Source organism: Anastrepha ludens, chromosome 4 (genome assembly GCF_028408465.1).
Source record: "Anastrepha ludens isolate Willacy chromosome 4, idAnaLude1.1, whole genome shotgun sequence".
Classification (NCBI taxonomy): Eukaryota; Metazoa; Arthropoda; class Insecta; order Diptera; family Tephritidae; genus Anastrepha; species Anastrepha ludens.
In genome coordinates, this window is record NC_071500.1 from 112566043 (window position 1) to 112577813 (window position 11771).

An 11771-nucleotide genomic window follows, 5' to 3' on the forward strand; every position below is an offset into this window, starting at 1 on the left:
ATTAATAAAGAAAAAAAATTCTCTAATTCTTTGATTATTCTCATTTGGGTTCGTTTTTCAACTTTAACTGGAAAACCTAGTTAAACAAGCACCTATACAAAGAAATACAAAAAAATAAAAAGAAAAAAATGAAATAAAAAAAATTCTCCAATTCTTTAATTATTCCCACTTGGGTTCGTTTTTCCGTGCTAGTGGGCAGTTTTGCGAAATCGGGCGTTAAAACTTAGTTTAACTGGAAAACATAGTTCAACTAGCACTGCAAACCTAACTCTTCTCTTGGCGGTTATAGCACGTGACCACTCATATTTTTTTGCAACTAAATATTTTGAACAGCTCAAAATTTCTTGCAATCGTACTCAAATCGCTTATGAACTTTAAAAGCAGCTCAGCAGAATTTGGTTGCAAGAAATCTTCAGCGTTAAATTTTTATTTAGTCTGCCAGGTAATGGAGCAAAATAAATTAATCGCACTTGCAAAGATTACTGTGATTATCACAATTACTTTAGTGTTATGTCTTTTTCATTTTTCATAGTTGTAGTTTCAGTTTTTCGCTTTCACCCGCACTTTGCCTGCGAACCCGTTTCCACAACGGCTTGATCTTGATATATTGGTTTCGCATCCTGTTTGTATTAACTTTCAACAGCAAACAAAATGCAAAATGAGGAATATATAGCCACAAGCAAAAAACAGCAGAAACTGTATGAGTTTACAATGGCGCACGGCAAAGTGAGAATATCGAACTACAACACCAACAAGCGCTGAATTTTTATTTTATTAAAATATTTTTGTAAATAATTTTTCCAATTTTTCGCAACTTTTTCAGCTTTACATCGGCAGTCACAAGCGTACATATGTATATTTGTCCGTCCGCCAGTCCATGCGTTCGATTCCCCGTTTGCTAGTTAGTCGTATCGTCGTTCGGCTAGCACACCAGCCGTGCGTCGTTCGTTCGTCCGTTTGCACTCATCCATTGCGCGGCTACAAAACGTCTAAAAAGATGACACTCTTTCCGGCTGTAAATATGGTAGGTACATAATAATGAAAAGTACATATGAGAACAACAGTGGAAAAGTTGAAAACAACTCTCGCTAATTGTAGGCCATCTGCGCTCTGCGAAGAGTCACGTAGACCACGTCAACAACAGCAGGAGAAGATTACAGAAGCCAGGCAAGAACACAGAACGCATGACTGGAAGAAAGCATATGCAGTCGTATATACGGCGAGAGTCGAGCGGAGAGTGCCATGACAGGTAACCCCCAGCTGAGCTAGCAAGAGAGCGTATGCAAGAACAACAATGTGATTGAAAAAAAAAATGTTGTAATGAAAAAAGTATATTGAAAAAGAAAAGTAAAAAGGTTGTAAAGTATAGAGAGCCACCAGGTTTCCCGAGCTGTAAGTGAGGATAAAGAGCTGTTGAAGTGCGGCCGGTCGGTGGTATGAGTAGTAGCAATCTATAACGAATGAGAGCGCGGTGCGGAGAGTAGGAGTTGGTGGAAAACTGTGTAATATATGTGCATGTAGGCTTGGATCCAGGTTTACCATGAAATAGCTGGATTATGCGCTAAAAAGCAGAGTTGGGGGTAGTAAAAGCAGTAGCCCCCTTCACCAATCATCCCACCTCCCATTATCAGCTAGCAACACCTGAGAAACGTTTCTTCAATGTAAATGGCCACTCATTTGTCATTTCACACTCAAAACTATTTGCTATTTGCATGCTCTCTCTCACACTCCTGCCTTCAAATATAAACTAACTAATAATGCTCAGCACCCTCGCCTGCCCCACTTCATCGCCCGAGCGTTCACATACGATCGCTGAGCATTCGGCTATTGTAAAATTAAATTGTACTTTCATCATCCTTGCATCAGCAGCCAACAAAACCAACAACAGCAACTATGACAATTGCTTGGGCCCCAACGTCAGCCGAAACGAAGAACAGCAACAATAATACACGTTGCCAACATTAATTGCATCAACAAATGCATTTGATCACCAACGGCCGCATAAATAGATAGAGTCTACCTGGTTTTCTTCCCTTTTCGACGCTCAGCTGTTGGAAGAGCGCACTCGAATTGCATGTACTTGTACATTGTACATGGCAATACATATGTAAAATCACATACAGATGTATGGAGGTGTGTTAGGCATGTATGTATATACGAGTGTGCATGTAAGCATTAAAACGATTTACAAGCAATAGCACTGATTCTTTTATGCAAATTCTATATGCGAGTGCTCACGAAAAGTAACAGCTATCGCAACAGCAACAACAGCAAACCTAAAACTCGACACAAATTAACAAATGCACGGTGAGCGGTGAGCGATGAAGTAGAGAAGATACTCAATACAAAAACTGGCTTCACACTAGAATTTAGTGAGCTCTCTTTTTAACCACATTGTTCGCATGAAAAGTGAAGAGCAAAAAAAGCAATCAATCCCACCCCACAAATACTCATTCAGGGGGGTTAGAAAACCTTTGTTTGCATGCATGTGTTTGTGTATGTACTATATGCACTGGGAAGGCAACAAAAGAAGAGCGTTCGTTCGGCAAAAGGTGCGAGTGAGGCGAATGAGTTGCTCCGTGTTACAAAATGATATACACACGTACATATCGATACTTGCTCATATGAAAACACTCATGCTTAGTGTGTACGTGCCTCCAATTATACATACGTACGAGTATATACTCAGCAGCCGTGGCCGGCCGCTAGTAGCGCAAGCAACAGCAGGCAAGCGGTGAGCGGTGAGTGTAGGCAAAATGTGAAAAAATCAACTCAGGAGCGCACAGCTATCGTATAAATAAGCGGCTCGTGCAGCCGGTTTGGCATAGTAGCTTCGAAACACTGCAAAGGTACACATCTGAAACGGAATAGTAACTGAAAAGAAGAAGCGAGTCAAATATTTACTTGTAGAAAGTGTGAAGAACGCGAGTTTCATTCAATGGTAGATATACAAGCAAGCAGTAAAGTTTAGAAAGCAGATACAACAAAATTGTTTCAAGAAGAATTCTATCTATGCGAATAAGTTACGTTCTAGTACTTATTTTTTAGAAAAGCAGAAAGAACTCTGTAATTTTAACAAGAAAAAAATTGCCATCTTAAGAAAAAGAAACATAAATTTTTTTTAAAACAAGCTGAAACGGACCAACGCCATTTAAGTGATAATTTAACAATATAGAGTTAAAATAGAAAGCAGAATCAAGTGCTGTGATTTCAAACTACAAAAAGTTAATTTAATAAATTTTTTAAATAACGGCATTGGAAGGTATACACTAATCTTTCAATGCAGCAGCAAGCAATTCAACAACTTAACACAAAACGGAAATTCAGCAAATTGTGATATAGCAAAGGCAGAGCGAAGTTAAAGCGGAGAAAATAACTTTTTGAGAAAAAAGCGAGAATTTTGAAAATTCAAGAACTGAACGAAATCGTTCAAAAAAGTGATATATACAACAACCAGTGTGATTTCGACTGAAAGTTTCCTCCTCAAAAGCAACAACAGTCGCCAGTCGAAATATTGGAAGAAGAAGCCTGCGTGTGAAGTGTAAAGCAGCGCTACCACCGAAAGCAATTTTGTATAAAATATAATTCTGCAAAGCAAATCAGTTTTTTAAATATATTTTAAATGAAAATGGAAGTACTTGCGGTGCAACAACAATATCAGTCTAAATACAATATATACGGGTCCAGTAAAGTAAGAGGTAAGTTGTGAAAAAACGATGCTTTATTTCTTTTATATGTAACATTAACTTGTTCGAGAAAATTCAGCTGGGAGAAATTATTAAATATTTTAAACGTGAAATTTCTAGATTAAAATGAATTTTCTGGAACAAAAAATGCATAACAATTAAAGCCAAAATAAGGAAGTTATTTTTTAAATTATTAATTTAATAAAAATAAAAAAAAATTAAATTTTTCCCGATATATTCTAATATGTACTACTATTTTTTAGTTATGAAGGCACACTTGATATTTCTTCATTCAATGTTTGAATATTTCACCTTTGCCATTTGAAATTTGACAACAGGGTATAGCAAACGTTCAAAATCCACACCGTTGACACTTTTCCCATTAAACTAATTAATATCTAACCCTTGCAATTATGCTTTCGTAAACAATTTACACAATCTTTCGCTTTTGAACCAAAAAACCAAAAAGGCAAAAAACAAAAAAAAACAGCGAACAATTATAACAAAAATCACAAACGCAGCATAAAAAAGTATCTAATAGATACATACAATCGCCTCAAGTGGGTGCACAACAGTTCGCCGCCAATCAGCCATTCACCCCTTTCACTCGTGTCGCCTGCTGCTGGCTCGCCTAGCCTCAGCTAGTGTGTATGTATGTTGAAACGTACCATTGTACAAGTAAACAAGCTACAACAACAATAAAGTGCACATAATAATAATCAACGTATTTTTAATTTTTACAATTTTTATTTTCCCAACGCTTGTTGTTACCAAGCGGCGTAGCAGAGCAAGCACATGTTCGTTAGGTCAGCACTGCTAGTGCTGTATGCTGTTAGTTTGCTGTTAGTGGTGGTGGTGGAGAGCGGGGTAATAGACAATTATGGTGAGTGAGCGAATGAGCGGACGAGCGACAGTCACAGCGATGATGGTGATGTATGTAGATGGCGTTGGTGGTGGTAACGGTAACGTTGCTGCCACTGCGTTTGCTACTTGCTATTGCCATGTTGTGTGTGTGTGTGGTTGTGTGTGTGGATGTGTGCGTTCACCCACTTTACTTGTGTTCATAAAAATATGCTTTGTGCCTGTTGTTGTTGGTGCAGCAGATAAAGCTTTCGTGTGCTTGTGCTTGCTGCCACAGCGCACGAATATTCTAGAAATCTATTCACTTGCCTATGGCTTTAGTGTTTATTTAGCTTTTATTTTATTTATTTACTTTTCCAATCTATCTTTTATCTTCTCTTATTTTGACTTAAAATCGTTAGTTGCAAAAGAAAATAAGATTGAGGGTATAAAAACGCTCATTGAAATTTTTTGCTCATCTCTATTGACATTTAACTAATTTCGCATTTTTGTTGCTTTTCTTTTGCGCTTTCAATAGATTGGACCAGCACATTATCACCACTCTTACCGCTCTCGTCATGTGTCTGCATGGACACAGAGCCGGAGATGGCTGCAGCTCCGCAACCGACCGCCAGCATACCCATACCATATCTGCAAAATCAACAAAACTATCATATTAGCAACCAGAATGATAATAATAAGTATAACAGAAACAATAGCAACAACACAGTTAACAATAAAAATGTGAAAAACAGTATTATGCATCATAATAATAAGAAAACCAAACGCACAGCGAGCACTGAAGAATTGCTGGCGGTGCCTGAGGTGATGATTGCCCCACCGTCGTCAAAAGAAGTGAAGAAGATGCCAGCCAGCCGTGCAACATCGGCACCCACTCCCTTCATCACCACTCCAAATACAAACACTGCAACTCCGACTGTGGGCGGCAGCTACCTCACCACCCAGCATACACCTTCCCAGCATCCTTCAGCAAATCTCTTCAACTGTGATGATATCGATGCAGCAGCAGTGGATGATCTTTCATTGCGCCTGTTGGACGAGTTGCGTGCAGCCAAGCAGCGCCATCTCTCTTGCACCGAAGTCTCCCTACCCTGTGATCTCACGCTGCGCATTGCCGCGGAAATCATACGCGTTTCCGAGAAGGAGCCATGCGGTATACGCGGCTGTACCATCTACATCGAATTCGAGGATGAACCAAACAATTCGCGACGCATTGCCGAACTCAAATTGGATCCCGAAATGGTATCCACTTTCGAGATATACTTGACTTTGCGCCAGGATCATCGCGGCTGGACCTCATTGCTGCCACAATTCATGAAGAGTCTGGCACGCACAATTACCATCAGCCCAACATTCACAATCACAAAACACAAACTCTACTCTCCCGATCGCACCAGCTACAGTTTCACCAGCTGCAGCAATGGTGCGTCCGGAGCGATCTCAACACCAACATCGTGAATCGTAGACAAACAAGACTGGGTGAAGAGACGTGCGATCTGTGTAATGGCTCAGTTCAATGAGTCGTTTGCAACATCGGCGATAATAATGACTAAAGGTGTGCGAAGGCGAAGAAGGTGTGTGAAGTATGAATGTGGACGCTAAGGGCTGATGGCTGTTGGCTTTATCAGCGTTTAGTGTAAACTGTGCGTAATAGATGTTCCAGTTAACGACGATCGTCAACGATCGAGGAGCACGATCATGAAGGAAGTGGTGGTAGAGAGAGAAGGAGAGAGTAGAACGAGCCGATTTAACGAACGACTTGCTTTAAGTATGACTGCTGCTCGAGACGAGATGACCTCGAAACGATGAAGATCGAAATTGAAATCGTGTAAGATGTTGAAGACGTGTTATTGAGTTAAGGATTTTTTTTTATTATTGCATAATGCAAGGAATGTATTCGAAGCAACCCCACCTACATACAAGCATACATACATACAAACAAACATACATACATGCATACATACAAAAAACATACATACATACAAGCATACAAACATACGTACAAGTCAAGTAAAAACCATTTGAAAACCGAATAGTTTCTAAACACACCGACACGTACACCCACAGATGCAAATACACTTGAAACAATTTACTTACAGTATACGCGAGGCTTTCCACGGCCTCCTTCCACGACATTTTTCGCTTTCACTTTCCTGTTCAGCTTACATTCTCATAAAACACACACAGAAACACAACCTGGACGCATACATATAACCGTATATACATACACACACACATTCATACATACATACATAAGTATGTAGGTTTATCTCATGTAATGACGTATAAAGTATCTTTCAATTTAAACAAAAATGAACTCGTTAGATTTTAGAAACGCGCATTACGCGCCCACGAATGATCTGCATATTTAAAACAAGAAAAAATTAATATTAATAATAATTACTAAAAATTTTAAAATTATATGTTTATGTTTATTTTTAATTTTAACAAATTTCTGTGAATGCAGTGAACGTTTCATAGCGTTTAAGTCAATTGTCCTGATGATTGATTAATTTTTTGAAATTCAAAAAATTGCAGTTAATGCGAGAAGTAGAAGAGCAGTAGGAGAAAATGCATGAAATTTTAAGATTTCTACGGCCAAAGAGGCAGCACACGCGCACAGTTGCCAACCCCAGCATCAACACCACGACTACCACCACCCCCAATGCCACGCACACATGCCTACATATGCCGATACTCTTCCACAGTGTATATGTGTGCATGTGTGAGTGTGTGCAAAGGGGCATGGCTGGTCGAGCGACTGACGTGCGCTGCTGCCTCTGCGCGACCAAAATCTCAAACTCATGAAAATGTGATAACACTTTAAGATGCTAAGATTTTTTTAAATTAAGATTACGAAGAAGTATAATAGGAGGAAGAAGAAGAAGAAGAGTGGCAGTTAAAAGGCGAATTGCGAATCGCAATTAAGCAAGAAGACGAAAAAAGCAAAAACAAAACAAAAAACACAAAAAAATTAAGGTTGATGTAGTTTGTGAGCAGAAAGCTAAATTTTTGAAAAGAAATCGAGCAGCAAGCGAATGCAGAAAAAAGTAATTACTTTAAAAACCAAAACGTTTTTGGCGTACATTTTGTGAAAAAAATTGTAAAACCGTAAATAATTTAGTGTGAAGAGAGCAACATTTGCGTTGCTGACTAAAATTCGAAACTAAAAACAACATTTTTGAAGCATAAATTTGAAGCAAGAAATTAGTATTAACAAATTCAATGAATATATAAATTTACAGAAAATAAAAAAACACAAAAAAAAAACATAAAAAACAACACTTTCTAGTAATTAAATAAAAACTTAAGATTTCTCAATAAATTCAATTCCAAAAAATATTAGTATCTAATAATTTAAATAGCTCACACACATACATACGCATACATACCTAAAGAGGAAAAGCGAAAAGCAGAAAACATGAAATAGCCCTTTCAAAAATCCAAACTAAAAATATTTCGCAATAGCAACTAGCAATAACGGACATATTCAAATTTCAGTAAACAGTAAGAAACCAAAAAGGAAAAAATAAACATAAATATGTGGCACAAAACAGCAAAAGCAGAACATTAACATTTTAGCCAGAAACAAAAGCAAACACAATAGCAACAAAAACAAAGTAGCTTCAAAATCAAAAAAAAAACAAATTAAAAAGCAAATAGCCAGTCTAAATATTGTAGCTGTTAGGTATGTGGCTGGTAAGTGTGCAAAGAACAACACCAACAACAACAACAGTAGCAACAGCGACAGTAAGATCTTATTTGGCAGTAACTATTTATTACAACTAAAGCAGCAAATGAATAATTGCAAGCAAAAAAACAAAAGAGAAAGAAAAAAAACAACAAAAACAAATACAAACCTTGTGCATGTATTAATTTTTTATTATTACTACTATTACCATTATTATTATTATTACTATTACAAAGAATGATTGTATTAATGTTAAGTTTTTTCTAATTACAAATTATGCATTACAACAAAGCGCATATATGTATTTAAACTACAACAAAAACAAATCGTATAATCCAACACACTACATTTTTACGCGCGCTCAGTGCGATAAATTTTTTCAAAAAAACAAAAACGCTAAAAAAACAAAAAAGAACTGAATGCAGCTAATGTTGCCAGATTAAAAGTAAAAAAAACCAACAAATACATCAAAAATCCACAAATAAAGTGAAAAAACATTTTTTTGTAAAAATAAATTTGCTGAGTTTTCAATTTTCACGACTTAAGGGGCACAGAAGGGGGGTTGCAGTGGGAAATCAACCGGGAATGCTTGGGAGTTTTGGGATCAGCTCTGGAAGAATGGATATTATGGCATTCCGCTTCTTGTTGTAACAGCACACACCCCATACATAAGCGGGGAATGCTGCTGAGGTGACAGTTCTTGGCCGGATATAAATCCGGATCGTTTCGCTTATGTAGCACCGTCTGTCGAGGGAATTTGTCTCTTTCTGCGCTGGGAAGTTTTCTATGCCTGGGTGTTTGGAATTTTCTTGCTCTTGATCGATTTTTCTTTGGTGGGCAAAAATGCAATGGAACTTGCAAAAAGATGCCAATTCCTATTTTGCAGATCGGACTTGAGTCACCAACTGGTTGATTGGTTGTTTTTCAGAAAGCAGGTGGTGCGTTTGGCGCATATTTCATGCACCACTTATTTATAAAAAATACAAAAAATAAAGAAAAAAAGTGAATAAATTAAAAATATAAAAAAATTAATAAAAAAAAAAATAATAAAAAAAAAATTTATAAAAAAAAATTAATAAAAAAAAATTTATAAAAAAAAAAATTAATAAAAAAAATATTGGACATGCGCTGCACATATATTAGGGTAAATTATATGGCGTTTTTTGGCTGCATATCGACCGCCGTAGCCGAATGGGTTGGTGCGTTACTACCACTCGGAATCCACAGAGGGTTCGAATCTCGCTGAAACACCAAAATTAAGAAAAACATTTTTCATTGCCCCTCGGCAGGCAATGGCAAGCCTCCGAGAGTATTTCCGCCATGAAAAAGCTCCTCATAAAATATCTGCCATTCGGAGTCGGCTTGAAACTGTAGGTCCCTCCATTTGTGAAACAACATCAAGACGCACACCACAAATAGGAGGAGGAGCTCGGCCAAACACCCGAAAAAGAGGGTGTACGCGCCAATTATATATATATATATCGATAACTATGGTTTCACAGCTGAGTTTGGCAGGCCATCATAAGTCGGGATTCATTGGAAAAAGTAGTCTAAAATTGGACTCATCGAATGGACCACGTAATTCGTAGCCGCGTTAGACTTATGTCGGTTATCATATTTAGAAAATAAACGCCATGAAATTACCGACCAGTTTATAATAAAAAAATTCATTACAACAATATTTCTCTTTCGTATTATCATTTTACATTTTTCTTAAAACCTCCGATTGTATTTCTGCCATGAAAAAGTTGCTCCTAAAAATATCTGCCGTTCGGGGTCGGCTTGAAGCTGTAGGCTCCTCCATTTGTGGAACAACATCAACATCATTTAGAGTTCTGAAGCTTTTAAAAAACACCCGATATTTATAAAGAGTGGTTGCGCAATACAATATAGCCAAGGATGATAGATGATTGCCTGGTTTGCTATTTAGCTATGGTGAAAAAGACAATTGTGAGAGGGACTTTCGCTACCACGTCACTTGGCGATTCGACAGCCGAATTCTGCACGAGCATTTCACAGGTGTTCACACTCTCGTCCAATCAGTCGTTGCTCAGATGACTACGAAGTTTCATTGGTTGATTTTCTTTGGCATACCACCAACACATTCTCAGTTTTTGTCCACACACCTCAAGTGACGTCAGCCCATCAGCTAATGTTGTCAAATTCGCTCAGAGCCGAAAAACGGTCTGTTAGACACTGCACAAGTCGAGGAGAAGCTCTGGTGATGATATTATAGCTCTTTCGAAGAGCTTCTGACCAATCGCGGGATCTATAAGTTAAAATTGGCAGAACGACTTGTGGCTTGAGTCCCCACTTTTTGCCTAACCTAGATTTGCAGGAGTAGTAGCTATGCTGGCCTTATTTACTCGATTTTCGATGTGCAGCTTCCAATGGAGTTTGCAGTCAAGTATCATTCCAAGATACCTAACTTCCGATGAAAGCGGGAGAAGGTGCGGAGGTTTGTATTTACTGGTTGTTGTTGTTGTATCAGCATAAACATTTCCCATACACATACGGGGAATGCTGCTGAAGTGACAGCCCTTGGCCGGATATAAATCCGGATCGTTCCGGTTACGCAGCACCGACTGTCGTGGGAACGTGGCTGATCTTTGTAGGTTTGTATTTTCTGGTAAATAGCATCAGATCCGTTTTATCAAAGTTGACTTATGCTGTGAAATAAATTCAGGGTGATAGCAGCCTCTGAGATTTTCTGTTCATTGCATTGAAATTCACTCGGAAGTAAATTACAAGACCCGCCCATATGTTCTGGTTTTATTTCGGGAGCCACCAACATGCAGTAAATCGACAACTCTGAAGCTCTTTTGGCGTCTTTCATTATGACACCGTTAGGGCCACTCTCGAATTTACATTAAGGTTTTTTAATATTTCCTAATGAAGTGTTTACTCGCCGCTTCTTGGCTGGCTGCTGAGTTTTTCTCTTGGTTTTCAGCTCTTTTATTATAATTTGGATTTTTGCTTTTATAATAACATTTTTTTTAATTTTGTGCTTATTACTTCTACATTTTTTTTTCAGAAAAGAGGAAATACATATTTTTTTTACTTCTTTTTTTTCTGCTTTCGTAATTGCTTCTTGCCGCTTCGGCATTTTGATTTTTTCATTTTTTTGTCGGTGTTGTGTTGCTTGCCAGCTTATATTTTTGTTTTTGTTTTTGTTTTTGCTTCTGTTTTCTTTTATTACATTTGATTTTTGTTTTTGCTTTATTTTAATTTCTGTCGACATTTTAATATCTTTGTTGCCAACGTTAGTTGCTGTTTAATTATGACGAATGACTCACTTCAAAGACTTTGCAGTGCACAGTGTGACAAAGCTGAAAATCGCTAAGAATCTCAATAAAAGAGTAAAAAATAATATGAAGATGTGAGAATAATGAAAAAGAGTAGAAATTAATTTTCAAAACAGAAATGCTTGCATTTGAGGTTGGCGAAAAAAATTGAATGAAAAAAGAACAAAGAAGGACCCATGGCAGAATCAGTTCAAGTGACTGTGAAAAATTCTGTGATGCTGTGCTTCC

The 11771-nt window shown here is 37.7% G+C and overlaps 2 protein-coding genes across 2 annotated transcripts; both read left to right on the plus strand.

Annotated features, from left to right (window-relative positions):
• The first annotated feature begins 639 nt into the window (after positions 1-639).
• LOC128860640 (uncharacterized) lies at positions 640-3382 on the plus strand. Its single transcript, XM_054098279.1, has 3 exons — positions 640-726; positions 824-1024; positions 1099-3382. Exons 1-3 carry the CDS (start codon positions 652-654, stop codon positions 1126-1128), a joined length of 306 nt encoding a protein of 101 aa, XP_053954254.1. The 5' UTR covers positions 640-651; the 3' UTR covers positions 1129-3382.
• LOC128860639 (protein scylla) lies at positions 2831-8202 on the plus strand. The gene is made up of 2 exons (XM_054098278.1): positions 2831-3698; positions 5065-8202. The coding sequence occupies exons 1-2, from the start codon at positions 3623-3625 to the stop codon at positions 6003-6005; spliced, it is 1017 nt and encodes a 338-aa protein (XP_053954253.1). The 5' UTR covers positions 2831-3622; the 3' UTR covers positions 6006-8202.
• The last annotated feature ends 3569 nt before the right edge of the window (positions 8203-11771 follow it).

What these genes read in the sequence shown, in the direction of transcription:
- LOC128860640 (XM_054098279.1), top strand. Translation starts at nt 652, where the DNA reads ATGCAAAATGAGGAATATATAGCCACAAGCAAAAAACAGCAGAAACTG. An exon ending in TTACAATGGCGCACGGCAAA is followed by an intron (nt 727 to 823) that starts GTGAGAATATCG and finishes CAACTTTTTCAG; the next exon opens with CTTTACATCGGCAGTCACAA. An exon ending in TCTTTCCGGCTGTAAATATG is followed by an intron (nt 1,025 to 1,098) that starts GTAGGTACATAA and finishes CGCTAATTGTAG; the next exon opens with GCCATCTGCGCTCTGCGAAG.
- LOC128860639 (XM_054098278.1), top strand. Translation starts at nt 3,623, where the DNA reads ATGAAAATGGAAGTACTTGCGGTGCAACAACAATATCAGTCTAAATAC. An exon ending in CGGGTCCAGTAAAGTAAGAG is followed by an intron (nt 3,699 to 5,064) that starts GTAAGTTGTGAA and finishes CGCTTTCAATAG; the next exon opens with ATTGGACCAGCACATTATCA.